Source organism: Thermobia domestica, unplaced genomic scaffold, assembly GCF_964235325.1.
Source record: "Thermobia domestica unplaced genomic scaffold, izTheDome1.hap1.1 HAP1_SCAFFOLD_518, whole genome shotgun sequence".
Lineage (NCBI taxonomy): Eukaryota > Metazoa > Arthropoda > Insecta > Zygentoma > Lepismatidae > Thermobia > Thermobia domestica.
In genome coordinates this window covers 92,857-120,196 of record NW_027656228.1, presented here as the reverse complement: position 1 = coordinate 120,196, position 27,340 = coordinate 92,857, and the positions used below count along the sequence as shown (strand labels likewise).

The window sequence follows — 27,340 nt, the reverse complement described above, 5'->3', positions numbered from 1 at the left end:
ACGGAAGCAATAAGAGGTCAAGTTACTTGAGAAAAATCCAGAGGAAGCCTAAATTATACAAGAAATAATAAGAATGTACTTGCCCCTGCAAGACATCATTATATATTAAGACGTGCCTATCAGTAATTAAAAAGAAATAATCATTGTTGGATACAAGGCTAATCATTGTCATTTAAGTAAAATTAATTTTCTTTTTTTTTTTTTTAATTAAGAATTCTACGCATAAGTAACGTTACATAGAGAGAGAAAAGAGAGAATTAGAAACCATTACGATGCTTACATATCTGAATCCATTAGTTGTAGACTGAATGCTTTCTTACCTCCTCATCCTGAGTTCTAGCAATCTCAATCATTGATTTCCCTGCAGGATGCTGTACGGTGATTTCTCGCAGAATGGCATTCCCATCATTCGTCATTACAATTCCACCCATTGGATCCATCAACATTTTCAGCATTGCCTGAGGACCAAGGCATGTTCGAATTACATCCGCAATAGCCTAGAAGAAAGTGAGTTACTAGTAGTTATAAAATTTAATGAGTAGAAATAAAGACTGGACCAGCAGATCAAACTCGGAATTCAGCCTATCATTCTGTTAATCACTGTTATCCGGTCTCTCCCGTTTTAATTCAACAGACTAGTCACATAATCAGAGACATGTTTAGGCATTAAAAACCTGGAAAACAGGCACTAAAATGTAACTCGAAATAATAAAGATAAATACTCAATACAATTAAAAAACAAATTTAAGTCATGGGTAAAGTTTAAAGAATATAGAAACATACCTGTTAGTTAATATCTTTTTTTTACTGTATAGATATATACAAACGAAGCTTGACATGTATTCAATGTATATTTAGTAAATACATTCTCTACAGCACTTTATCACTACACATAACAGTCCAAATCAGTACTTATCAGTGCACACAGTAGTCCAGTTTTACAGCACTTTATCAGTACACATAGCAATCCAAAATTTTATGACATCACTACAAACAACATTTATACAGGGTGGCCCAAAAATAGGTATACAGTCCTACACTAATCGCCTTATGACATTTTATATTATTTACTTATTGTTACTCATAGACATTGCCTTAGTTTCTTTATTATTTGCTCTTATTTCTTTTCACTTACATCTTAAGCTCGGAACAGACCTAAGCAATGACACTCATTATCTTACAGTAAAATGTCATACTGATTAATGCAGAGCTCTATATACCTATTTTTGGGCCACCCTGTATCTCTCGGAAGAGGTAGAATCCTTTCTCGAAATACTAAATTATATATTTTCCCCCGGTAAAGAATTATTTTGAAGAAAATGCATAGAATAGGCAACATTAGGCACTAGAAGAATTATTTAGGCGGAAATGGGCGAAACAGGCAAAACAAAATTAGCTTAAATTGAAACTGTAACCCCCATATAAACTTTAAAACGTTATTTTTGATCCTATCGTTAATATTAAAGAATAGGCATTTCGCCTAACATCCGGTCTCTACACATAATTTAACTTACTGTCTTGTTTGTTTAGTTTAGCGTCCACTTTCCACCATCGAGACTATATGAAACATGGACCTATATTTTGAAGTGGAATCCGAATCACCGTAAAGCAAATTTTAATGCTGTCCCACTGGAATCCAGCTTCACTTGTACAACAAATGCACGCGCTAGCCACTACATCAGCGAGGTAAGCTTTCATTTACTGGCATAAGGCTGTCTAAGTATAACACAATTAAGCTGTGGTACACTTCTGGTCACAAAAAGTGGGACTGCCTTTCAGAAACGAAGTCCAAAACATTGATCCTAGATCCTTATGTCCCTCAGATCTCCTTAGTTTTCCCTCCATTCTGTTACGAAGCAATATGCATATTCTCTAACAGAAACAGACTATCTGGACATTGGCTCCAAGTAAATATGTAGGTGGAATGTAGAAAACAATCATAACATATGACCAAAAAAATACGTAAATAAATAAAAGTAAAAAACTGATATATTACATGATATGAGATTAAAACCTATGGAAAGTACACCGTCAGTAGAATAGCAACAGAAACAAATAATAATAGGCATACGCTCTTGGTCCAGTGGATAATGTGATGGATTCGCCTGTTAATGTTTATTTTTAACATGGGTTCGAATCTTGGCTAGGGTTTTTTTTTTTTTTTTATAACGAATCTAAATTTTACTGACAAAGAGTATTTTTGAATGTAAGAAATTTATAAATATATATCACAACTATGTAATATATAGTACATTAAAACACAAATATCAAACAAAATCACAACTCCTCCTCCTCCTCTTGGCGTTGTTTGGCGTACATTTTTAATTCTTTCCCCGTTCAGAATATGCATTGTAATAAAACAAACAAAAAAACTCGAGATAATTAAGAAATGGTTAGCTGGTGCCCGCTGGCGAACTCAGATACTGTTTAGAGAATGGGCAACTATGCCTAAACACAAAATTTTAAATGGTAGTACACGCGGAAAAAATTACGAAGAGTTTGAACTGGTCATTATTATGTTTTTTTTTTTTTTTAAGAGGAAACATGCAATGTTTAGTACATGGAATTGCCTATTAAAGCCTGTCAGATTTTGACAGGCGCCTGTTTCGGCGAAAACACATGTAAATAAAATATTACAGGCACATTGTCTTTAGGTGATATGCATGTCGAAAAAGTATTTAACTTCTGTTGGAAATTTTGCACGGAAACACGCGTTGTACAGAGCTGTACATTAAAATAAGAACATGCAATGTACACGTAGTCACTCACATGCAAGTAAACGGAGGGAATATGTGCATGTACCTTGAATGAATTGTTGATAACATTCGCAATACAGTAAGAATGAAAAGTACAGGAAGGTACCCATTTATCAACATGTAATATACATGTGCGACATTCGCATTACATGTAAATACCATGTATTAGCGTATAGCATGGAAAACGCATGATGTAGAATATGTTATTTTACATTTATCATTTTCGTGTACATGCGAAGTGTGTAACTCCCGTACGTGCAGTGTACAGGCAATGTACAGGTGAACGGGAACATGCAATGATCATGATTGTCAATAAATGGATTAAACAGATACATGTGGTGAACAAGGTGGATTGGAGCTAAACATTCACGTTGTAGGCATAGGAAATATGCAATATTCAGGCACAAGTTTCCAATTCGACATTCGCTATGCAAGGTCCTGACACATGTATAATACATGGGATTACAACTGAATACATTGCCTGTATTATCTCTGTGTACATGCGAAGTGTGAACACACCTATATGCAATGTAGAGACAATGTGCAGGTAAACGGAAAATGCAATGATCATGATTACCAATAAACGGGTTAAACAGGTGTATGCAATGAACAAGGTTAATTGGAGTGAATCATTAATGTTAAAGGTGTAGGAAACGTAATATTCAGGCACCAAGTCTCCAGTTTGTCATGCACATATGCAAGGTCCTGACACATGTATAGTACATTGGAATAGAATTAGACACATTGCCTGTAACATGCAAAGTGTGAACTCACCTACATGCAGTGTACAGGCAATGTACAGATGAATGGGAACATGCAATGATCATGTCTGCCAATAAATGGATTAAACAGATACGTGTAGTGAGTAAATAGCTTAAACAGGTAAATGCGATGTACAAGGTTGATTAGAGTGAAACATTCACGTTACAGGCGTGGAGAACATGCAATATCCAGACATCAAGTCTCCACTTTGACAGCACATATGCAAGGTGCTGACATATATACAGAGGCGTCCGCAGACCACTGTAATTCGCTAACACCTGTATTTCACATGTATTTAACATGTCAATTACATTTTCATCAAATGAAAAGCAGTTGTTGTCAGATCCTCAAGAGGTAAGGTATATGTCAACTACATGGAATATGCCGGTTACGTACATGTCTTTCCACTCTCTACATGTTTACACGCATTTTTCACGTTGCAAAGTTGCAACCCTATCAATATGTAAACTACCTGTTTCCGTGAAATGAACATGCAATGATCTTGAAAAAAAATCTATACCTGTCTCATGAGTTTATACCTGTGTTCCATTTTCAGTCGCATATACAGGCGCCTGTAAAAATATGCCTGTTTATGCATGTTTCACGGGCGCCTGTAAACCCCTGCATTTTCTGTCTGGGCAGCAACAATTACAGCGCAGCAGAGCAGTTTATATATGCGTAATAAATAGCTGAACGACTTCGGTGAGTAGTCTGTTAATCAGATGTTCATGTGTTGAAACCTTGTAAAAGATTTTCTTTCGTGCACTTCAAATTCTGCTTCTCATTCATTTTCAATGCTAAACTTGAAACCCTCATTACTTCCACCTAACATGTTATATTTGGACTAGAGATGCAAAAAAAAAAAAAAAAAAAAAAAAAAAAAAAAAAAAAAAAAAAAAAAAAAAACGGCTTTTTTGAATCGATGGTTTATTGCACATAAAAAGCCGGCTTTGGGGGGGGGGGAACGAGAATTTTGGAAATGTTGGCTTTTTTCATTTTCATGATTTTTCTATTTGAATAGCTTTCTTATAGTATACTCTAAAGTTAAATAAGATTTCATGATCTAAATACCATATTTCGCTCTGGAATTCACCATCACGATGGATAGAGCACATGTTTTATGAATTAAAGTAAATATACAGTACGTAGTATTTGAGGGCAATTGCAGAGGATATTTAACTTTATTTTAACTTCTGAGTTATCGACATTTTTTTCTTCTCTACGTCATTTCTTTTTCAGTCATCCGTGTTTCATTTCTTAGAGATTAGCAGGCCTACTCTAGCTTCTAGCACATAATTTAAACTTATGTTTTTCAATATATCCGTCAGAACGTACGTTTGTCAGTATATCTGTTACAGCGTACTTCCACATTTTTGTTATACTGTAGCAGTGCAATGATTTGGCAATAATCTTCCGGATACAACCTTGAATACAGTTTTATAGAAATAATCAGTAGCGGATTCAGAAAAGTATTTTGGGAAGTGTTTCTCTGCTTAATGTTTGTTTTTTTTTTTCTAAAATTTCCTAATTTTTATTTGGGAGGAACTTGAAGTCTATGAATATAACTAATATTTCGTTTTGTTTGTATTCAGCAATAATCTTCCGGATACAACATTGAAGACCATTTTATACTGATAATCAGTGGCGGATTTAGAAAAGTATTTTGGGAGGGTTTTTCCATATTAATGTTTAGTTTTTCTAAAAATATCTAATCTTTATTTAGGAGAGCTTGAAGTTTATGAGTAAAGACATAACAAATATTTCGGTTGTTTTAGAAATTCCGTAATTTCGGGATACAGGCTTCAATCTGTAAGACATCCCCACCCTGACCCCCTTCGCAAATCCGTCACTGCTGGTAATTAGTAATAACAAAGATTTAAAAACGATAAAGGAAGTCGGCCAGGATTCACAGTACACGCACTATCTCTACATTCACAGATGGAATTAAGAAAAACTTTTGTCAAAATGCTCGAATTCGGGGTTGAATGCCGGACTTCCCGATAGAAGTGCAAAAACTAACCATTCAGTCATGGTTTTGTGCTCTCTATATATATGGTTTATGGAATCCGAAGGTTCAATGCCGCGTTCACAAAAGCTCTCCACTGACTTCTATTCTTAGCCAACTGGATCCAGTTTTTACTTTGTATTCCTATTTCTGCGAGATCCATCTTAATATTGTCCTCCCATCCGCCCCTAGGTTTTGCTAATGGACATTTACCGATTGGATTTCCAGTTAAAACTTTGAAAGCGTTCCTACCTTCTTCCAATCTGGCTCCATGAACTACCCACCTGAGACTTGATGACCTCCATGAACTACCTCCTAGACTTGATGACCGTAACAATGTTTAGTAAACCGTATAAATTATGCAGTTCTTCGTTATGAAGTTTCCCCCATTCCCGTTCCTCTTGTGTCCGAATATTCGTCTCAGAATTTTATTTTCAAATACTCTCCGTCTGCGTTCTTCCCTAATCGGTAACGACACTGTTTCACAACTATACAGAACAACAGGCATGATTATCGTTTTATATATTTTAAGCTTTCAATTCCTCGACAGAATTCGCGATGACAAAATATTTTGAACTAAATAATAACACGAATTTCCTGATTTCAGTCGACATTTAATTTCTTTGTGGATATGATTTTGGTTTGGTAATATTGATCCTAGATATTTGAAAGTATCCACTTTGTCGAAAGTATTATTTGATATTTTAACACATCCACAATTTGCCGTATTACGATCCCGATGAACTTCCATGTATTTAGTTTTCTCTGCATTTACTTCTAAACCAATGTCGCTACAAGCATTTAGTAAGGCCTATGCATTTCTTTCTATTGTTCTCCCATCATCCCCTATTAAATTTACATCAGCATACGCCATAGCCTGGTGAATACCATTCAGCTCTAGGGCCTGGTTGCTATCTTTAATCTTCCTTATACCGTACTCTGGAACAATGCTGAATAATAATGGCGATAACGTATCTCCTGGTTTGAAACCATTCTCGACGTTGAAGCTCATGGACAAGAATTTTTCTACTCGGACTTTACTCTGGGATTCATTTAAACACATTTTAATTAATCCAACTAGCTTTTTCGGTAATCCGAATTCTGTAAGAATTATACAATACTTCCCTCCTATCCGAATCGTAAACCTTCTTAAAATCAATAAACAGCTGATGTACTGAGTAATATATTCCCATTTCTTTTCGAGTATTTATCGAATAGTAAATATCTGGTCGATAGTTGATCGATTTCCCTAAATCCACACTGATAATCTCCAATAATTACATCTGCGTATGGAATCAATCTTGTTAATATAATGTTAAGAGAAATGCCTCGCTAATTATTACAATAAGTTTCGTTGCCTTTCTTGTGAAATGAAACAGTGATTGATTCTTTCCACTCTTCTTAAATGTATTTCATAGTTTTTTTTTTTTTTTTTTTTTTTTTTTTTTAATTTCTGTCGTTAAAAAAAGTTGAAAATTCCTGTCGTTAAAAATTCAGAAACCTTCAGGACTGGGTAAACTGTTATGGTGGTTGTAAGCCTAGGAAACCACACGATAAGATGAATGGTCTATTATGCATATGATCCATAAACAGAAAATTCGGTACTTCGGAATTTTACCGATTTTGCAGATCCGAAGCACCTAATAGGTGGTAACAGATTATTACACATGTGATCAATGAATGAAAAATTTGTTCGAAATATCCATACAATTATATGCAAGTTAAAACTTAAAAGTTTCAAGAATGTGCAGAACCATCCGAAACCAAGCTCTTGATGTGCAGCCTATAAGATTATAATATAAATGTATTTCTCTCATGTTTAATTTTATTTTGTTTCAAAAAGAGGTTACATACAATTTTGCTAGTTGTGTATCATTTTTTTAAATAAAAGAACTTACTTTTGTGTATGAGAGGAATTATTACATCTATTGGTTAATCCTTATGAATTCATAATGTAAATTTGTTAAGAATTAAAAAAAAAAAAATCTTTTCGAAATTCATGGTTTATTTTAGGTTTTAAATTATTACCTACATCAACCACTAATTAAATGAGTTTTTGTGCTGTAGAGAAGCGAAACAGTGCTTTATCAATTTAAAGCAAAATTTTGAAAAAAGCCCAAAATATCCCAAGCAAAAAAGCGAAGCAGAAAAAACCGTTTTTTTTTTCTAAAAGCCGGTTTATTTCCGAGCCCTTGCATCTCTAATTTGGACTGAGTGTATCAGCCTCTAAATTTTGTCCACGTTTAGTCAAATCCCCAGCGGACACCAGCAGATCATTTGCTAGTAAGTATTAAACATTCTTTTAAACGATTGCCCGTTTTCTCGTGATGGTTAAACAAACAACATCCGATATCACCTTTATTGAACAAATATTTGGAAGTTGTCCTCTTTTCATCTTAAAAGCGGAATTCTTGAAGACAATGGAGCACACACTCTTTTTAAAAAAGGTAAGGTGTTTATATACCAAGTTTCACCTCTTTAATGCAAGTTTCACCTCGTGAGATACTCTATCTTTGGCCTATCTTTAAAACCCCTCTTCCCCTTATGACACACATGATAATGAACGTAACAAGATAAAAAGCCGACTGGAGCAAATTGCTAAATACACTATATTAAAAGACATTATTTCAAATGTTCTTTCGTTTTGCTGTGATGATGAGACATATGACCTCGATGTCTTCTTAAATACTGAGAAACAATTATAGAGATTCTCCTTTCTTCCCTTTAAAAGTGCAGTTTCTAAAAATGATTGGAAACCGCCCATTTGTTTTTAATACATATGACAAACTATTCTTGGCATACATTTTGGATTTCCTATTCTCCCTTAGAATAAGCATTTTAATGAAAATGACCTGACAACAATCCAGGTTGATGTATATATTAAATATGTTCAAAAATTCTTTTCAAACTATTCAGCCATTTCCCGTTATGATAGACAAAATATTTTTATTTGTACAATATAGATGTTAATAGTATTGGTGCTGTCCTGCATGTATAAGTTCCTTATATATATATATATATAAAAACAAGACGTCATATTTAATGTAGTGAACAATACATAAGATTTGAGTCATTCTATTTCAAATCAACCAATTATGAAAAATTCATGTCTCAGATTTTGATAATTTTTAGTACATTGAAAGATATGTTTGAGAATAGTTATTTCCCAAGATTACACAATCAGCTTCAAGGTCCCGACTCAAAAAATTCTGATTTTGCATTTTATTGTTTACTTTGATAACCATAAGACCTATGAAGCTAAAAATTTGCATCTGCATGTAATTTTACCTGTAGATTTTAAATCTGCAATCAAAACTAATGAATATTGTATAGGTGTAGAGTTATAGCAGCACTTATGGTCCCAAGTTCAGGCCCCGGAATGAGCATGTGGTGGAAGTTGTACATGTATGAAATTTTAGCATGAAGTTAAGAAATACTTATATTTCGTGTGAACCAAATTTTGTTTTGGGTATTTGAACCTAAGGCCCCCACGAAATCTGAATGTGTCTTTTGCCTCATAACGAGCTTCTGAAGTAATGATATAGATTATTTGATACTGGATAACTTTTATTACAACTATTCCACACAGTAGTCTATACGAAAAAATAACAGTTGACTTATCTACTAACCATCAGCATTGTACAATGTATCAATGTTTACTCAAATCTCGAATAACTGGCAAATTTTATTAACAAGCTGTGATAGAAATGTGATCTGTTGCATCAATAAGAATGTGATCGGTTGGCACCCATACGATATTGTCGGTTCATGCCAGTGAAAAGTGGAAGCGGGCCTTGCAGGTGTAAGAACTCTTTGTTGTAGTCCTGATTAGTGTTGTAAAATTTCCAGAAATTTTGAACCTGCTGATAAAAAAAAAAAAGTTTTTTTCCGGCCGGAAAATTGGAAAAAAAATAAAAATCTTTGTATTAGGTTAGTTTTACTAGTAATGGAACTTACTTTTTTTTAACGCGTGAAAAATGTAAATTGAGGAATTTCAGTATTGTGAATATTTAAAAAAGCATTCAAAAATAAAACTATTGTATTAATTCTTGAAAATTAATAGTCTGCACTCGTTTCCTTTATGTGCCTTTCAGTCGTTTACTCCTGGTTGTGCATTAATTACAGAACTTTCACAATTGCATATACATCTACCATCATGAAGCGTTTCTGTTGCAGGGCCATTCCACGCGAAAGTGAGCCTGAACCCAAATTTTCGAAAACTGTCGAAACCAATGCATTTTTACATATATATGAAGTAAATAGAACGAAATTTAATTTTTCATAAAGAAATATTTCTTTATACTTAGAATTCACATAAAATTTTAAGTCTAAGTTGTGAATTTGTAACATGTCAGCTGCGAGGAATTTTTTTATTCTTGTTATCGGCAACATTTTACGGTATATTGTGCTAGTTTGGCTGAAGTGACTTCGAGCTATTCAAGATGCTTCTTTTAGCTGCAAGCTGCAGTTGAAAAAGTTTTTACAGGATAAAAATTGTTTATAATATCATTAAAGATATAAACGTCAATTTGAGTGTCCTGCCCGTGACAGAAAACTACCAAAAGTTATTGTACTGAATTACTAAATTTGAAAATGTGGTTCGTACTTAGTAGAAGTAACAATTTGCACGTGTACTTCACATTTACCAAATTTTGGACTAATGCTAATAATATATTTCGATTTATTCCAATTTGAAAACTTGTCCTGCCCGTGACAGTGGGCATGCAACTGGTGGGAAAGTTTGTGAGGTGAGGTGATTTTGAGTTTAACGTCCCGTTCAGCAGCGAGGCTATATGAGATGTGGACCTACTGATTAACGTGGAATCCGAACCACATGAGCTCCCGCCGGGAATCGAACCCGGGTTTCCCACGCCAAAGGCGCGTACGCTAACCGCTTAGCCACGGAGGAGCTCATGGGAAAGTTTGTGTACATTGGTTATTCATGATAGAAAATGATTCCATGTGTACTAAAATAAAGTTTTCTAAGCATTAACATTATTTACTTAAATAGAGGATTATCTATTACTGTCAGTATGATGTGTTAACTTAAAATAAGTGTCATATAAATATTATCATTAGCGCCACCTTTTTGATGGTTTCAAGGGAGCAGTGAATAGGATTGGAGTACGTACAAAAAGGCCAGTATGGAACTTTGTGAAACAAAAGAAAGTAATTGTAGAATGTGCTGCTGATTTCGTAGCAGCTTTAAGCTCTTTGTTTCAAAATATATCTGTTTTACTACTCTCATCACCAGAAATTAAAAAAGACGCTTTGAATAAAAGACGGGAAAATGCTCTTGTCAATTGGTTGTCAATTGTCTCCAATCAAAACAGTTTTTTTCCTGCAATTTGACAGCGAAAATTTGGTAGTTCGTCGAACTTTTAAAACAGAGCTTAATCCGTGTAAAATCTTTAAATTTCTAACAGACTTTTATTCAGATTCTGAAAATGATTTCGAAAGCCATGAAGCTATCTTGAGCGACGACTTAGGTTTGCATGTTAACAAGGCTTGTGTTAGACCAGCTGTTGCAGATATAACACAAGGAACATTTTTGCTGATGGAATTTTTCTCTAGTGGACAGAAAAAGGAAACATAGACATGCAACTATCGCACAAAGTCCAGTGGAAGAGGACGAAGAAGTCAAAGAAATTCGTATGGAGACCGTAAGCGATTGCGGTAAAATTTTAAAGACTGTTGAAGATGTGTTCTACGTGCATTGCGATCAAATAATACCTGTGATACCAGCAGCGCCGTGCCGTGGGGGGAAGTAGCGAGCGGGGTGAGGGCCCCGGGCGTCAAAGTAAGGGGGCGCAAAATTCAGGAGGAAAAAAAGATATACATAAAATGGAAGAAAAAAAGTATTAAAAAGTGCTCAAAATCAAGGAAAAGGAGGGTTTATTTTTGAAAATTTTCTTACATGTCGCGCCAACCATGGTGACGCTTTGCGGCTGGTCTGTGGACCTCACTCATATTTACGGAGGCGCCGTCGCGACGCGTCGTAAGCTCTCGCCCCGGGCGCTGATTTTCCACGGCACGAGCACTGGATACCACCACCTATTTTATATACTGGTAGACAGTGTTTTGTACGAATTTCTCTACAAGATGGGTGTAAATGTGCAAGTAAAATCATTTCCTAAAGTGTAGGTGGTGAGAAATAAGTGTATGACATATTATTATTTTCATGTGATAAAAGCGAGCCTCGATTAAATTAAATAGAATTATTTGTGTACAATGCTATAGCAGAACAGCAGAAATTGACTTATTTTCGATTTCATTTCATTTTTGAAATCATTCTTATTGGGATTTTGTGTGTTGATTCGCACAGTGTCCTGCCCGTGACAACCATGTGTCCTGCCCGTGACACAGTAAAGTTTAGTTTATTTATTAATATAAATATTTGGCAAATTTCTCTTATGTGAAGTTTGTTTAAAATTTTCATAATTTATACATTTCCGTTTAAATAAAGACATTTTGAGCTCAGAATTCACAGAGTTTTGTAACATTCACTTGGTGTGTCGAAAGACACTTCTCTTTTTTGTCCCAGCCCGTGACAGACGTTTAAGAATTAATATTTTCTACTCTAAACAGAAAAAAAATACTGAAAACATCAGCTACATATACTCCTAAGTCTGTACTGCTCATATATCATACAATTAGCAGAATTTATGTTGTACTTTTAGAAATATACAACTTTAAAGCATCAAAAATATAGTGTGAATGTCCTGCCCGTGACGATGGAATGGCCCTGCATCAAATAGGGCTCTTGAATGAAACTGAGTTCTTAATGTGTTCTTTGATCTGGTGAAATTTTGTTAACTTTAACCGAATTACTTCTTGCGAGAGAGAGAAGTAGGCAAATTTCTATAATACTCATGCACTAAAACATATTATTATATCATTTAATATTCTAATATAGAATTCAAGATAAACTTTATGTATAAATTTTTGTATCTAAACAAATACCTATTTTCTAGTACGACTAACTATCTACGTAAAAATGCAAGTGGTTATATTTGTAACTTAACAACCCTTAAACCACCAGACTGATCTCGATAAAAACTTTCAACATAGATTAGGTTCGGGCCTGGGATGGATTTTACAATTTTACTTTGAAGGTGAAACTTGGAGAAAGAAAGTGCGGACATATATTGAAAATTACCTATCTTAGTGTCGCACCCATAGTTTTCGGGGTTGTTGAGATGAACAGTGATATTTCTGATGAAGCTTAAATTCAACACTGCAACTTAGGGGAAGGGGAGGGGAGATAAATAAAACTATCAAAAACTACTGATCTTAGTGTCAAAACCATACTTTTTGGGGACGCAGAGATGAACAGTAACATTTCCGATGCTCTTTAAATAAAAATTCAGGCCCGCAAGTTAGGAGGGGAAAGGGGAGATATATAAAAATGATTTAAAATAGCCGATATCTGTGTCGAATCCATAGTTGAACAGGTCGCTGAGGTGAACAGTGACACTTTCGATGCCGTTTAAATCCAAATTTATACCCGCAAATTGGGGCAGGGGGAGCTATATAAAATGATGCAAAATGATCGATATCAGTGGGAATCCATAGTTTTCAGGGCCGTTGAGATGAACAGTGACATTTCCGATGCAGTTTAAATTCAACTCCGAAACTTCAGGGAGAGGGAAGGGGGTGATATATATTTAAAAATGATCGAAAATGACTTACAGTGTCGAATTCATCATTTTCGGGGTCGATGAGGTGAACAGTGACACTTTCGATGCAGTATAAATCCAAATGTATCCTCGCAAATCGGGGCAAGAGGGATATATATAAAAATGATGCAAAATTCAAGATATTAGTGTGAATTTATAGTTTTCAGGGCCGTTGAGATGAAGTGACATTTCCGATGCAATTTAAATCCAAATTCAACGCCGAAACTTTAAGGAGGTTGAAGGGGGTGATATACATTTAAAAAAATGATCGAAAATGACTAATGTTGTTTAAATCCTAATTCAAGGCCGTGACCTGGGGGCGGGGGAGAGGGGATATATATATATATATATATATATATATATACAAATGACTGAAAATGACCTATATTAGTGTTGAATCCATAGTTTTGGGGGTTGCTGTAATAAACAGTAACACTTCCAATGCCGTTTAAATGCAAATTCAGGCCCTCAACTTGGGGGCGAGGAGATATACAAATATGATCAAAAATGACCTATATTAGCGTCCAATCCATAGTTTTTGGGATCGCTAAAATGAATAGTGACACTTCCGATACTGTTTAAATCAAAATTTATAGTCGTAACTTGAGGGCGGGGGAGGGATATATATATTTAATACTTCCGATGGTGTTTGAATCCAAATTCAGCGCCGAAATTTGGGGGCGGGGAGGAGAAGGGGTAGATATATAAAAATGATCGAAAATGACCAATATTAGTGTCGAATCCATAGTTTTCGGGGTGGCTGAGATGAACAATGACACTTCCGATGTCGTTTAAATCCAAATTCAGCTCCTAAAGGTGGAGGGTGACATGTAAAAGTAATTGAAAGTGACTGACACTAATGCCAAATTCATAATTTTTGGGGTCCCTAAGTTCACTGGTGACAGTTTTGGTGCTCTTTATACCTAAAATTAAACGTATTCTCCCCGTGCGAAAAACGGGTATTCTGCTAGTCTTTAATAATAACGAACGAAAGTTTCACATGTTAAATTCTTTAATATACTTGTCGCTGCTCAAATTTACGTGTGTGTGTATATGCAAATAAGATCATCTTTCTTTTTGAGTTGTTCGAAAAATATAAAAATAATGAAGAGGGATTTTTATCAGAAATCAGAAAACTAAAAAGTAAAATTAAAATCTGTCGCTTTTTTCCTGCTAGCAAAATACATTGTACATATGCTGCAGACACGTTACAGCAAATAAGATTAGCATCAAGTTTTAAATTAAATTATAGTTTAAGTATAGATCAAGAAATAGTTTTAAATTATATTTTGCGGGTTTTGCCAATATTTCCGAACGAAAGATTTTTTCTAATGGGTTCAAAATTTCCGGAAATTTTACACAGCACAAGTAAGATACGTATCCCCATAAAATATATATTTGATTTTAACATACTGGTATTAACTAAAATTATTCTGGCCCTGTCATAGTCTTCATCGTCAGCCTAGACACACTTCAAAAAAGCGTAAAACCATAAAAAGAATTTGAAAATGTGCGAAGTAAAAATCTTCTTGTCACTATAATTAGTTTAGACATATGTTAATAGTAATTCACTTGTCACTGTTCACTGTTGTTTACTGTTTGTTTGGTTTTTTCCCCTCTCTTTTCATTATCTTCCAGACGACAAAAATGAGTAGCAAAAACATTGCTCCAAATGACATTTATGTCACTTTTATCTGAATTGAGTGCCGGTTTCTCCTTATGAATGTAATAAGCTTCTTTAATTTTCCGTTCAGTTGCTGTTTTTGCTTTTTCGATCAAACATGAATTAACAATGTTGTGGTTAAGGTAACTTTATAAGTTTACTTAAGATAATTTAAATGCATCTGTATTAATTAATTTAACTAGAATTATATTTTAGTATCTTTTGTAGTCATAACTCCATACTATCACAGTGTTAACTTTAAAGGAGTGGTGCAAATATATTTGGTGCCACAAAATTTCCCTATTCTAATACAAGAAACATAACTACTTAATGATCTTAACTGTAAACTAGTACACACAAAATAGTTTTCATTTTAAAAGCATAATGTAGTAAACTATTCGAAAATTTAAATTTTTCCCAATATTTCCGTTTTTTTTTCAAACTCGGGAAAAAAACAGTAAAAAATTGTTTTTTTTACCCAAAATTTCCGTTTTTTTCCCAGGCCTTTACCACACTAGTCCTGATATTCCTCAGAATATTCCAGCATCATCCCAATCCACCATCTGCAGTCAAACACACGCTACAAATTTTCCTGGATTCAAGACTTTTACTTATGATGTCTCCTGTTTGTATTGTTTATCTACCCAAACTCTATGTAGGTGTCCCATTGGTGGAGGAAATTAGTCCAATTTTTAAACTTATTTCACGGTCAGGAATGAAAGCATGATTACCTCATGTTCCAGGTATTGTTTTCACAGGAATAAACCTATTTTCCTGAGTTGTGCGATGCTGCTGAACACCTTCAGTTGACACAAAAAATATCAAATGGAAGTGATATTGTCCACAGACCATTTATAAAACTGCTGTTCATTTAATATTTGGTTTGCACTTGTCTTTTGTAAACTCACACATATTAGAAAAAAATGAAATGAAATCTTTAAGTTTTACGTCCCACGGTTATGCCGGTTAGGCTAAAGGAGACGGTGATAATGAGAGATGAGTGAAATGGTGGAATGAAGAAAGTGGGAGGAAACGGGAGAACCCCGAGAAAACCCACGAGCACGGTGTTTGTCCACCACAAAGTCCACACGGCGCGAGCTAGGATCGAACCAGCGACCCCAAGCACCGGAGGTGAACGCTCTACCACTGAGCCACCGCGCCCCCCACACACATATTAGAAGTTTTATTTTGGCCCTTAGATTCAAATACCCAAAATCAAATTTGGTTCACGCGAAATACATGTATTTCTTAACCTTGTGCTAAAATTTCACAGATGTACAACTTTCACCACATGCTCATTAAGGGGTCCGAATTTGGGACTATAAATGCTGCTATAATTCTACACCTAAAAATATTCATTAGTTTTGATTGCAGATTTGAAATCTACAGGCAAAATTATACGCAGATCCTAATTTTTTAGCTTCATAGCTCTTATAGTTATTGAAATAAATAATAAAATGCGAAGTCAGAAGTCTTTCAATGTACAAAAAATTATCAAAATCTGAGACATGAATCTTTCATCATTGGTTGATTTGAAATAGAATGATTCATTTCCATGTTAAGTCAAGGTGTGTACTTGGTATGTAAGATATCACATTGGTAACAACTTATGCTTGAATGCGGAACAGTATTCAGTTTCACTTTTCAAGAGATTTTCTTTCGTCTCTAGCTGTTATTTTGTCAATAGCTTACAAAATATTGGTTCCAAACTTTTTACATGCATAATCTTTACAACTCTGTCCCATACTTTTTTCACAACCATCCCAGATTTAGCTGAATATTTTCCTTAACATCTTTTTAATACTGAAAATGGTTTACCTAAGAATTTAACATTAGCACCTAAATTAAAAAGTGCTTCTGTTACAAAGGAAAATTAAATTGAATTTAAATAAGTTAATGTTTACATTATTCATCATGCAAAAGTTTCTTTGGTACTGACATGGTACATTCTATTTCTTACTACTGCAACTTTGTTCCCTATGGCCACGACATTTCCACGTCACATGAGTCTGAGTCTTGCTTTTCAGATCCAGCCTCACTCGAACAAAACTAGTGACTCGGACACACCAGATGATCCAGAAGTAATCCAAATATGAACGCTACAGCATTTTATAGCATTAATGATTTTACGTGTTTCAGCTCGAGCTCGATAATGAGCTCGAATGTTTACGTGTTTTATTCCCGGTGTGATATTTCTTAACTGAGGTATTATGTCCTGATAATTTCAAACAATTTCATATTTATTAATGATGTAAAAAATTAATGCAGCAGCTTGAGCACAAACTACGCAAAAGGATTTAACAAACTGGTGTTTGGGTTTCAGCAGTATCTCTTATATTCTACATAAGTTTTACAGGCTCGCTGCATGAAATTCTGGCGAACCCTTGCAAGAAAACCATATAGCTATCTTTATGTAATTCTCGCGCATTTATACTCTTAGAGACCTAGTAACTATCTTTGTCTAGTATTTTGACACATACAGAAGCAGAAACCAAGAGAAAGAAAACTACAGCTTTAATGGGAAGAGGGCAGAATCGTGTTTCTTTGGATTACGTTTAAAAATGAAATGAAGGTAAATCAGAAAATAGTTTAACGTTCCACGATTATTCCTTTGAGTCTACAGGAGATGGATGATTAAGGAAGTAAAAGTTTAGTGATTTTCCATCGGGAATCGCACCTGGGATTAGGTGCAAAGATATCTGCGCTAACAACTAGATTAACGGGAAAGGCTGGAACACACTCATTTCATGTGTATCACGATGTTTCGTCGTTCCCAGTCTGCTTAAGTCATACTAGATCACGGGTCTGACTGCTTCCACGTGACATTAAACAACAATTCATTATTTTATACTTTATTTGCTTCTTTACAATTAATTTGTTGGTATTTACTCAATAGGTTCCTCTTCCCGTTCCATATACCCTCGGCGCTGAAAGAGAAAGTTCAACGCTATATCCAGCAATCAATAGGTTCACGTTTGAGGCAGTTTGGTTATTCCACAAAAAACTAAGAAATGTCCCACAGAAATCACATCTCCTAGACATAACCGGACGTATGGATTTACATAGGATGCGTCAGGTAATCTAGCCTAACGTAACCTACTCTCGCTTTTCTCTGGCCCACTCCTTCTACTGTATCGTGGCACACGCTGGTGGGTGTTTTTTTTTTTTTTTTCATGAATAATTGTTTTCCTGACACATTAGTATGCATGGATATTATCAACTTGTACGAAATTATTTGCGCATGCGCCACACGAAAATAACAGTGCAGAATGTCTTAGACTATCATTCAAAGCGAGAAAAGTGATTTTTTAAAAAAATTGACGACCTATTCTCAATGTGCACATTCAACTGTACGTAAGGTACACATAAGAAAAGAAAGATTTTACCGTTGGGGGGAAGGGGGCTCAGCCCCAAGCTTCGTTGTATAGTGACTTTTTCGATACAGTTGAACGCAGCAAAATTTTACTGTGGGCTCCGCCTCGAAACCACTTCCCTCTTGAGGTTTCTTAACGTAACACTTTAATAAAAGATTGCTTATGATCCTGGTTGTAAACAATGAAAGGACCGTAAACGGTCGAAAAATATACTCTCTCACTAAAGTTAATGATCCATTGTTTTAGTTATTTATGAATAGTGTGGAGTTTGCAACACTTAACAGTTTTAAGGCACTACTTTTGCGCAATAATACAAGGTAGATGCATACGTATTTCGTGCAGAACATCGAGTAAAGAAGGAAAATGAAACAGGAGTAATTGGGGATACGCCATACTAAAACAATTACTAACAGAACGGTTGAAAACAGGCTCGTGCAGCTATCATCTGAGGCCGTCATAAGCGGAACCCGTAGTTGTTATAAACTGGTCTAAGGGCGTAAGCCCGTGGGGTTTTGATTTCGATTCCAGGAGAGACTGTCTACAAATCTAAATGCATAACGTTGGTTTGGATTTCACCTTAAAACTATAGGTTGAAACTTCACATAGCCTAGTGTTGAAAAGGGATGATACACTCCTAACGTACACTACTTCTAAAAACTATTCTCAATTTGCAGGGGTTGGCTTAAACTTCTACCGTATAAGCTGACTATATATATACACACCCAAATTTCTCTCCTAATGCCTTAAGCGCTCCATTGTCGATTTCAAAATTTTACTAGATATCCTTGTAGAAGGATTTTCTCGGTATGGTAGTATCTTCTCCATCATATGATATTTTAAATTAATGTTAGGATTTAGATTTCTGGGCTCTCGGCATCTATGGCCATTTAGCTCGTCACGTTTGAGAGATGACGCCCCTCGGCTAGCATACTACTCGGGGAAAGGGAAGCGGCCTAGGACCTATAAGCTAGGTACTACCCCGACATTTGCCTAGTGTGAATGAGGAAAAACCAGGAAAACCTCATTCAGGATGGCTAGCCTGAAATAGCGTTTTACACTTTTCCGACCGAGTGCCCCACCGTTAAATTTGTGTTCAAATGTTAGATGCTAGTACAGTTTTTTTGTACCTTTCAAAACACCAAACTTTCTTCAGAAACACCTTGTTGCCTAGATTTTCACAAGATTTAATCTGATGTAGGTTAAGTTTAGGTAGGCTACACGATATTTTGAAAAACTTACAGCGAAAACTGGACACACTGCATATAAATATATTTCTTTAAAAAAGTGCCTCCACGCCACCCCCAAAAAATATAAACTAAAAAACTGTAACGAATGTCATCACTGCACGGTGACTAATTACGAAGAAAACTGAATTTTAACGTTAGATTATAAGAAAGGCGCATAGTAAGGCCGTATTAAGTAAACTGACAATAGAGTATAATGCATGGATGTGTTCAAACCCGCCGTCTTACTAATTACAGTAGGTGCGTGATGCAACAGGGGAGAAAAAAAGTGCCGATTGATTCTAGCAACACTCCATACTGCCCAAAAGTATATCGCATCTTCGGCTTCACTGCACCAAACTGGTTGGATTCGAAAAAATGTTACAATTTCACTTATTGCTGTTAATATTAGGTTAGGTTAGAACGAACTACTTGCATCAGTGTATATGTTTAGCAGAAGGGGTCCAGAAGCATATAAAAATACAAAATTTACAGGAGAAATGGATGATGCAGGTAAGTACATTAATGTGGGTTTTCGCAGTGATAGGAGTTTCTGTACCACTTGTAATATAAAATACAGCTTTGTGCGCTGCAGAAATGCTTCACCGCCGGAAAATATAATTTACTGTAGTCCTTTTCCATATGAACTTACTTATTTTAGGGCCTGTTTAAATAAAGGAGGCCAAAAGTAATAAAAATATTAATTTACAGGAGAAATGAGTTGAAATAAGGGAAACGTAATTGGTTTGTGCTTATTAAAGAATTTAATAGAAGTACCTGTTGTAGGACCGAAAAATGCGGAATACGTAGATACTACCTATATGTACTTACCGGAAAGTATGTAAGAGAATATGGCCAATGTTTAGCAGAAAGGATCCAGCATTTTTTTCTAAAAAGAATGTAATAATTTCGGTAATTTCTCTTGAGATCAGGTTAGTTTACGTTAGGTTTGATTAGCTTGTTAGATGGGTTAGTTTAACAGAGATGCCAGTTTTAGATGAGTTAGTTTAGTGGTCCAGCATGATTTTCCAAAAAATGGTACTTTCGCTTATTTCTACCAATATTAGGTTAGTTTAGATTAGATTTGGTTACATTATGCTATGAGTGTGTTCGGACGTTGTAGGCCTATTTATGTGCAAATTGTGAAAATGGGTTAACTTTACAACGCCCGCTCCAGCAGGTATACTCACTCAGAAACGAGAAAATTCACACTAATAATTTCATGAAAGTGGATCAAAACTTACCTAACCTTAAGCTAACCCGTTCCTAACCCCTACCCTACTTATTTATATCTTATTCTACTCTACTATACTTTTTAAAGGGCCCTACTTATCGATGCGCAGCTGGAGCGTGTCTTGTAAAGTTTACCCGTGAAAATATTCAATTTCTTCAACAATTATTTCTGGTGGCTCCCTTGAATTTCAACAGTACTAAGTAAGGTACTGGCATGCCGCCCAGCATAAATATTCTGGAGGACAATGAGAAAGAAAAAAAAGTGAATTATAATTTTTCAACAATTATTTCGAGTGGTATACTTAAACTTGACCTGCATGTTTAATCCTTTACTGTTCCCTACTGGTATGACATTTCATCAAATAGGTAAATTCTCTGGAAACAGACCTACCAAAAATTGAAACGATCTGAAACACTTGGTTCCACAAAAACCACAGCTCCGAATTCCCAAATATGGTATGGAAAATGAGTCAAGAAAAGCACGTGAGCGAAATAATGTGAAAAAAAATAAAACATTCAAAGCACTATTCTTCATATAGAGGTTAACGTAAGGCACTAGAAATTTTATTACTTTGTTAAAACATCATGCTAATTATAAAAAATAAAAACAGGTGCACAATCCTCACCTTTCCTGCATTTATATTTTCCAACTGCACCTTCCGCCCGGCATCCCTCTTTGTATTTTGACCTGTAATTTAAACAGCGTATAAGTTAACATCGTAATTGTTAGAAAATAAGCAAAATAAATGTTCAACTAGTTAAAGTTTTACTTACTTAATACTAAAATAGGAGCTGCTCCACCTGGTCCATACATTTTCTTTCTATTTTAGTACGAGCACGCTATAAGAAATCAACAATTGCTTCTAGAAAGACACTAAACTACATCCAAAGACTAACAAAATAACAGTTGACTATCGTCGCCGAGTGGCAGCGCTAATGCAGTCAATGATTACGGGTAACAATTCAAAATTTCATTTGTGGTTCTCTGAGGAGGAGCCATTCCATATCAGTCTTCACAAAATTCTGCATGCAACAATCAACACTAAAAATGCAAAAACTCATCATAACTCCTATGCCAATTATCGGAAACTAAATAGTAAATTTTGCATTACGTTGAAGCAAATCTTTACGAAATATGCCGGTTGTCTTGAATTCAATCTGTGGAATCCGGGTCTTTTAAAATCTGTGGAATCTAAACGTAAATTTTGCGTTTTACTTTGCTATAGACTATAGTCACTTGTTACGATTTTTGTGTTACGTTATGATACTAAATTTTCCGAAAAATCATATGTAATGATGCCAGTGATCATAGGATCAATTATGTAAGGCATCAAATCTTTAATCAAATTACAGACGAAACATCAGTGGCATATATTGGTTTGATGATTTGGACTCCCACTAACTATAATACCTGTACATTATTATTATTATTATTATTATTATTATTATTATTATTATATTATTATTATTATTATTATTATTATTATTATTATTATTATTATTATTATTATTATTATTATTATTATTATTATTATTATTATTATTATTATTATTATTATTGAAATTTAGTTTCCACGTTAATATACAATCTTCAAAATAACAGTAAATCTTAGAGCACACTTTCCCTTTATATGGCGAGGTACGAGCTGTACAAAGTCGCAATTGGGGTCAAATACGTTTCTCTGTAAACAAGATAACTTTTTACCTATAATACTGCTTGTAGACGATCCAAGAAAGCTTGAACAAGACTCTTGTTCAAGACCATTCAAGACTATTTGATGAAAAAGACGTCAGCAATGACGTCATTTTGTCTTGAATTCAATAGTATCGTTCAAGAAATTTCGTTTCGTCCTGTTCTAAACAATGCAATTCAAGAGCATTCAATAGCCAATCAGCGCTCGAGTTTGAGTGCAGGAAAATACAAAATAAGTATGATGGCGTCGTGAGACAGAGCTGCAGTTGAATAAATATCTTTTCGTTACTCTTTTCCATAATTATATAATATTCCAAGTGTGTATTATAATAAACAAAGCTAATATTTGCGCCGGAAGATATTGTTAGTATTTTTTGTTGATAATATTCACGATATAGTTATAATGCTTGCATGCCCATAACTTCTGTTAAATTTTGAGGCAATGAGAAGTATAAGTATTAATTTGAGAATTTAATATACAAGAATACCGGGTGTAGATCAGGGCCGTGCTGGGATACTAATGAGGGCGGTGGACAAGTCTACTAAAAGGGCGCCCATACAAACGGGAATATATATATATATATATATATATATATATATATATATATATATATATATATATATATATAGAGAGAGAGAGAGAGAGAGAGAGAGAGAGAGAGAGACTTTGAAAGAAAGTATGGGTGCCATTTTATATCAAAATCACCACTAAATTTGTTTTAGTATTAACGTAAATAACTAACCTCGAATCGAAATCCTCTTTACTACAGAAAAAACTTTTTAATCCCTGTAATAACATTTCTGTCAAATAAAAAGAAGCTAAATGTATCGACAACTTAATGTACCACGCCTATGGACGCAGGAGGTTCATTGCCACGTTTACAAAAGCTCTCTATTGATTTCTGTCCTTAGCCAACTGAACCCAGTTTCTATTTTATATTTCAATCTCTGTGAGAACCATTTTAATATTGTCCTCTCATCTGCTCCTCGGTCTTCCTAACGGTCACTTTCCTATTTGGATTTCCAGTTACAACTTCGAAAGCGTTTCTAATTTCTTCCATTCTGGCTACATAACCTGACCATTTGAGCCTCCTAGACTTGATGACCCTAACAATGTTTGGTAAACGGTATAAAATTATGCAGTTCGTCCTTATGGAGTTTCCGCCTTTCCCCATTCCCGTTCCTTTTGGAGTTCGAATATTGGTTTAAGAATCTTGTTTTCAGTCTGCGATTTTCCCTCAGAGTCAGTGACCATGTTTCGCAACCATACAGTACAACAGTCATGATTATCGTTTTATATTTTGAGCTACAAATTCCTCAACAGAATTAGCGACAACAAAAGTTTTTTAACTGAATAATAGCACGAAATCACTGCTTTCAGTTGACATCAAATTTTTTAGTGATTATGGTTTTGGTCTGTTAATAATGATCCTAGATATTTGAAAGTATCCACTTTGTCGAAAGAAAATATTATTTGGTATTTTAACGCATCCATAAAATGCAGTATTACGATCCCGACAAACTTCCATTTATTTAGTTTTCTCTGCATTTACTTTTAAGCCTATATCCCTGCAAGCGTTAATTAAGATTTCTGCATTCCTTTCTATTATTCTATCATTCGCTATTAAATTTACATCATCAGCATACGCCACAACCTGGCAAATACAATTCAGCTCTAGGACCTGATTGCTGTCTTTGATTTTCCTTATAGTGTTCCTTATAGTAACAAAGTTAAATAATAATGACGAGAACGCATCTCCTTGTTTCAGGCTATTCCCAACGTGAAAGCTAATGAACAAGAATTTCTCTACTAGAATCTTACTTTGAGATTCATTTAAACATACTTTGTGGTGGACAAACACAGTGCTCGTGGGTTTTCTCGGGGTTCTCCCGTTTCCTCCCACTTTATTCATTCCACCATTTCATTCATTTCTCATCATCACCGTCTCCTTTAGCCTAACCGGCATAACCGTGGGGCGTAAAATTAAAGATTTCATTTCATTTCATTTAAACATAATTAATCTACCTTTTTCGATATTCCAAATTTCGTAAGCATGTTGTACAATGTTTCCCTCCTACCAGAGTCTAAAGTCAATAATTGATGTGCCAGGATGTCGTATTCTCTCATTTCTTTTCAAGTATTAGTCGAATGGTAAATATCTGGTCGATAGTTGATCGATTTTGCCTAAATTCGCTCTGATAATCTCCAATAATTTCATCTGCGTATGGAGTCAATCTTGCTAATACAAAGTTTAAGAGGATTTATTGGATGTTGACAAGAGAAATGCCTCGATAATTATTAAATCTGTTTTGTTACTTTTCTTCTGAACTGGACCAATGATTGATTCTCTTCACTCTTGTGGTAATTCCTCCTTGTTCCAGATAAGGAGAATGAGTTTGTGTATCTTGCTCTACAATTTTTCACTTCCAGCTAAAATTAAGTCAACCAGAATTTCGTCTACACCCGGAGATATGTGTTTAATTTTTTTAATAGCTATTTCAATTTCTGTCTGGTTAGGTTCTGCAATATACGGTTACGCTACATGCATTTCACTTTCTCCACGCGCATTAGTTTTTGGCCATGTGTTAAGCAAATCGTCAAAGAAATCTGTCCATCTATTTAAGATACTATCTGTATCAGTGAGAACTGTTCCTTTAGGTTTCTTTAATATATAAGCACGAAGTTGATAGCCTTTCTTAAGTTCGTTGATGCATTTATACATGTTCCGAATGTTTTTGTTTTCACTATTATCTTCAAGTTAATTAATTTTAACTTTCAAAAGTCGCGTTTCTTTCTTCTAAAAGTTGTAGAAGTTTTCTGCCAGATGACAATGACATTTTATGTAGTTATTTCGTTCGGATTTTGTAGCCACCGCTGTTTCTTCTGTTTTCTTTTCTTTGCTACTTTAGTACATTCCTGGTTGAACCATGGTTTGTTCCTACGTATTTCTGCGTGCCCCAATATTTCTTTTGCTGAAATTTTAATGTTATCTCTAATTTCAACCAAGTATCTTGAACACTAGTGCACTCCGAACCTTCTAAAACCGAGAATCTGTTCGACACTACAATCTGGCTCCCCTCTCACCTGACTCTCCTCTATTTAAAAAAATAAAAATAAACCGCTCCGTTTTCAGATATTGAATATTTCCTTTATTCAACGATAGTCTCTCTCTTACTATCACAATCTACCCCTCTGAACGACCGAACATCAATTGTGCTAGACTGTACTTTTCTGTCTACTAAAATATGATCAGTTTGAATATGTGTTTTTTCCATCTGATGAAGTACAAGTATATTTATGAATTTCGCAATGTTGGAATTTTGTAATCTTCACGATACGGTTTCTGGATGTTGCAAAGTTCACGAGTCTAACGGCGTTGTCACAACCTTTCTTATGCATACATTTATTCCCTATAATCGGTTTGAAAATACCCTCTCGTCCTACCTTCGCATTGAAACCGCCTAACAGAATTTTCATATGGTATTGCAGGAGATGATCAAATACCAGTTCTATTCTTTCGTAAAAACTGTATTTTTTTTATCGCCATCCTTATTTTCTGTTGGGGCATGTGCATTTAACCAATAATGTTATACCACCGACCCTTAAGAGAAATAAAAGAAAATCTGTCATTAACAAATTCAATCTATGTAATTGCTGATATTACGTATTCGTTTGTGAACGGAAAGCCCTGTTTCTAGTTGGTAATTTTTAATTTGTTCCCCGTAGAAGAACGTAAAATTTCCCGACTTGACTCCTCCATTTCCTTCTCATTTAACTTCCTGCTATCCAACTAGGTCCAACCTCTATTTCTAAACTCATTTTTTATAAATTTTAACGCGCCTGTCCTATAGAGACTTTTATATTCCATGTTCCAAATCTCATGTCGATATTACTATGCTGAGTTCGTGCCAAGTTATCAGTTCTGATCCGAGGATTCTGCGAACTTATCTGAACAATCCTTTTTTTACAGGATGAGGTTGTTAGCCTCACACCAAATTATCAAGTTGGATTATCACCCCTTGTCTGTCCGCGACTGCTTACTCAGTATATTCGCAGCTAACCTCTATATCCCAGAGGCCTTCTCCTCGATCCACAACCTGAGGACGCGCCGTGCCGTGGTGACAGGAAGACCACATTTTACGGAAATGAATACAGCTATATTTCAGAAATACAACAGGTACTGATTATCCGAACACTGCTTTAAAACACACAGGAACAATCAATATGCTCGGATATATGGATGCATATTAAGACTGTGAAAGCTTCGATGCCGTAAAGATCGTAAATTAGAGACTAGTGTCAGTGTAGTATTACATAAATGCATCGTACGTTTGACTATCCAAACTATTCTTGATGTATCATATTGTTTCGTTTTATAGATATATAACTTTATAATATTTTTGTAAGAGATTATACTCTTTACCTGTTCTCTGCCAATAGCAACTGTATGAATTCATAATACAAAACTGAAATACAGAAGAATAAAATTAAAAAAAAATAATAATGTGATATTTCGCAGGGCATCTTATGTAAAGGGCGCCTTGTATTCTTCACAGGTTCTGTACTACCAGTCAGTATTTGTATTTATTATACAAAGCTGGTATACAGGATAACTAAAACCACTTATCTATAATGTGATGTTTCGTAGGGCGCCTTATGTAAAGGGCGCATTGCACCTTTCACGGGATCTTCGCCAACAGTAACTGTATGTATTTATTATACAGAACTGTGGTATACAGAAGAGTGAATAAAATCGTTCATATTTGATGTGGTTTCGCAAGGACGCCTAATATAAAGGGCGCACTGCACCTTTCACGGTTTCTGTACCAATAAAACTGTAAGAATTTATTACTAAAAACTTGTACCTTTATTTATACTGTAATATTTCGGAGGGCGCACAGGGACACGTCCCGGTGGGCCAGCACGGGCCTGGTGTAGATTAAGAAAGAAG

The 27,340-nt window shown here is 35.0% G+C and overlaps 1 protein-coding gene across 1 annotated transcript; it reads right to left on the bottom strand.

Moving 5' to 3' along the window:
* Nucleotides 1-278: 278 nt before the first annotated feature.
* On the bottom strand, nt 279-21,624 carry LOC145677001 (T-complex protein 1 subunit gamma-like). The gene is made up of 3 exons (XM_081747720.1): nt 21,470-21,624; nt 21,322-21,383; nt 279-497 (listed from the first exon to the last, which is right to left on the bottom strand). The coding sequence occupies exons 1-3, from the start codon at nt 21,507-21,509 to the stop codon at nt 294-296; spliced, it is 306 nt and encodes a 101-aa protein (XP_081603846.1). The 5' UTR covers nt 21,510-21,624; the 3' UTR covers nt 279-293.
* Nucleotides 21,625-27,340: the final 5,716 nt, after the last annotated feature.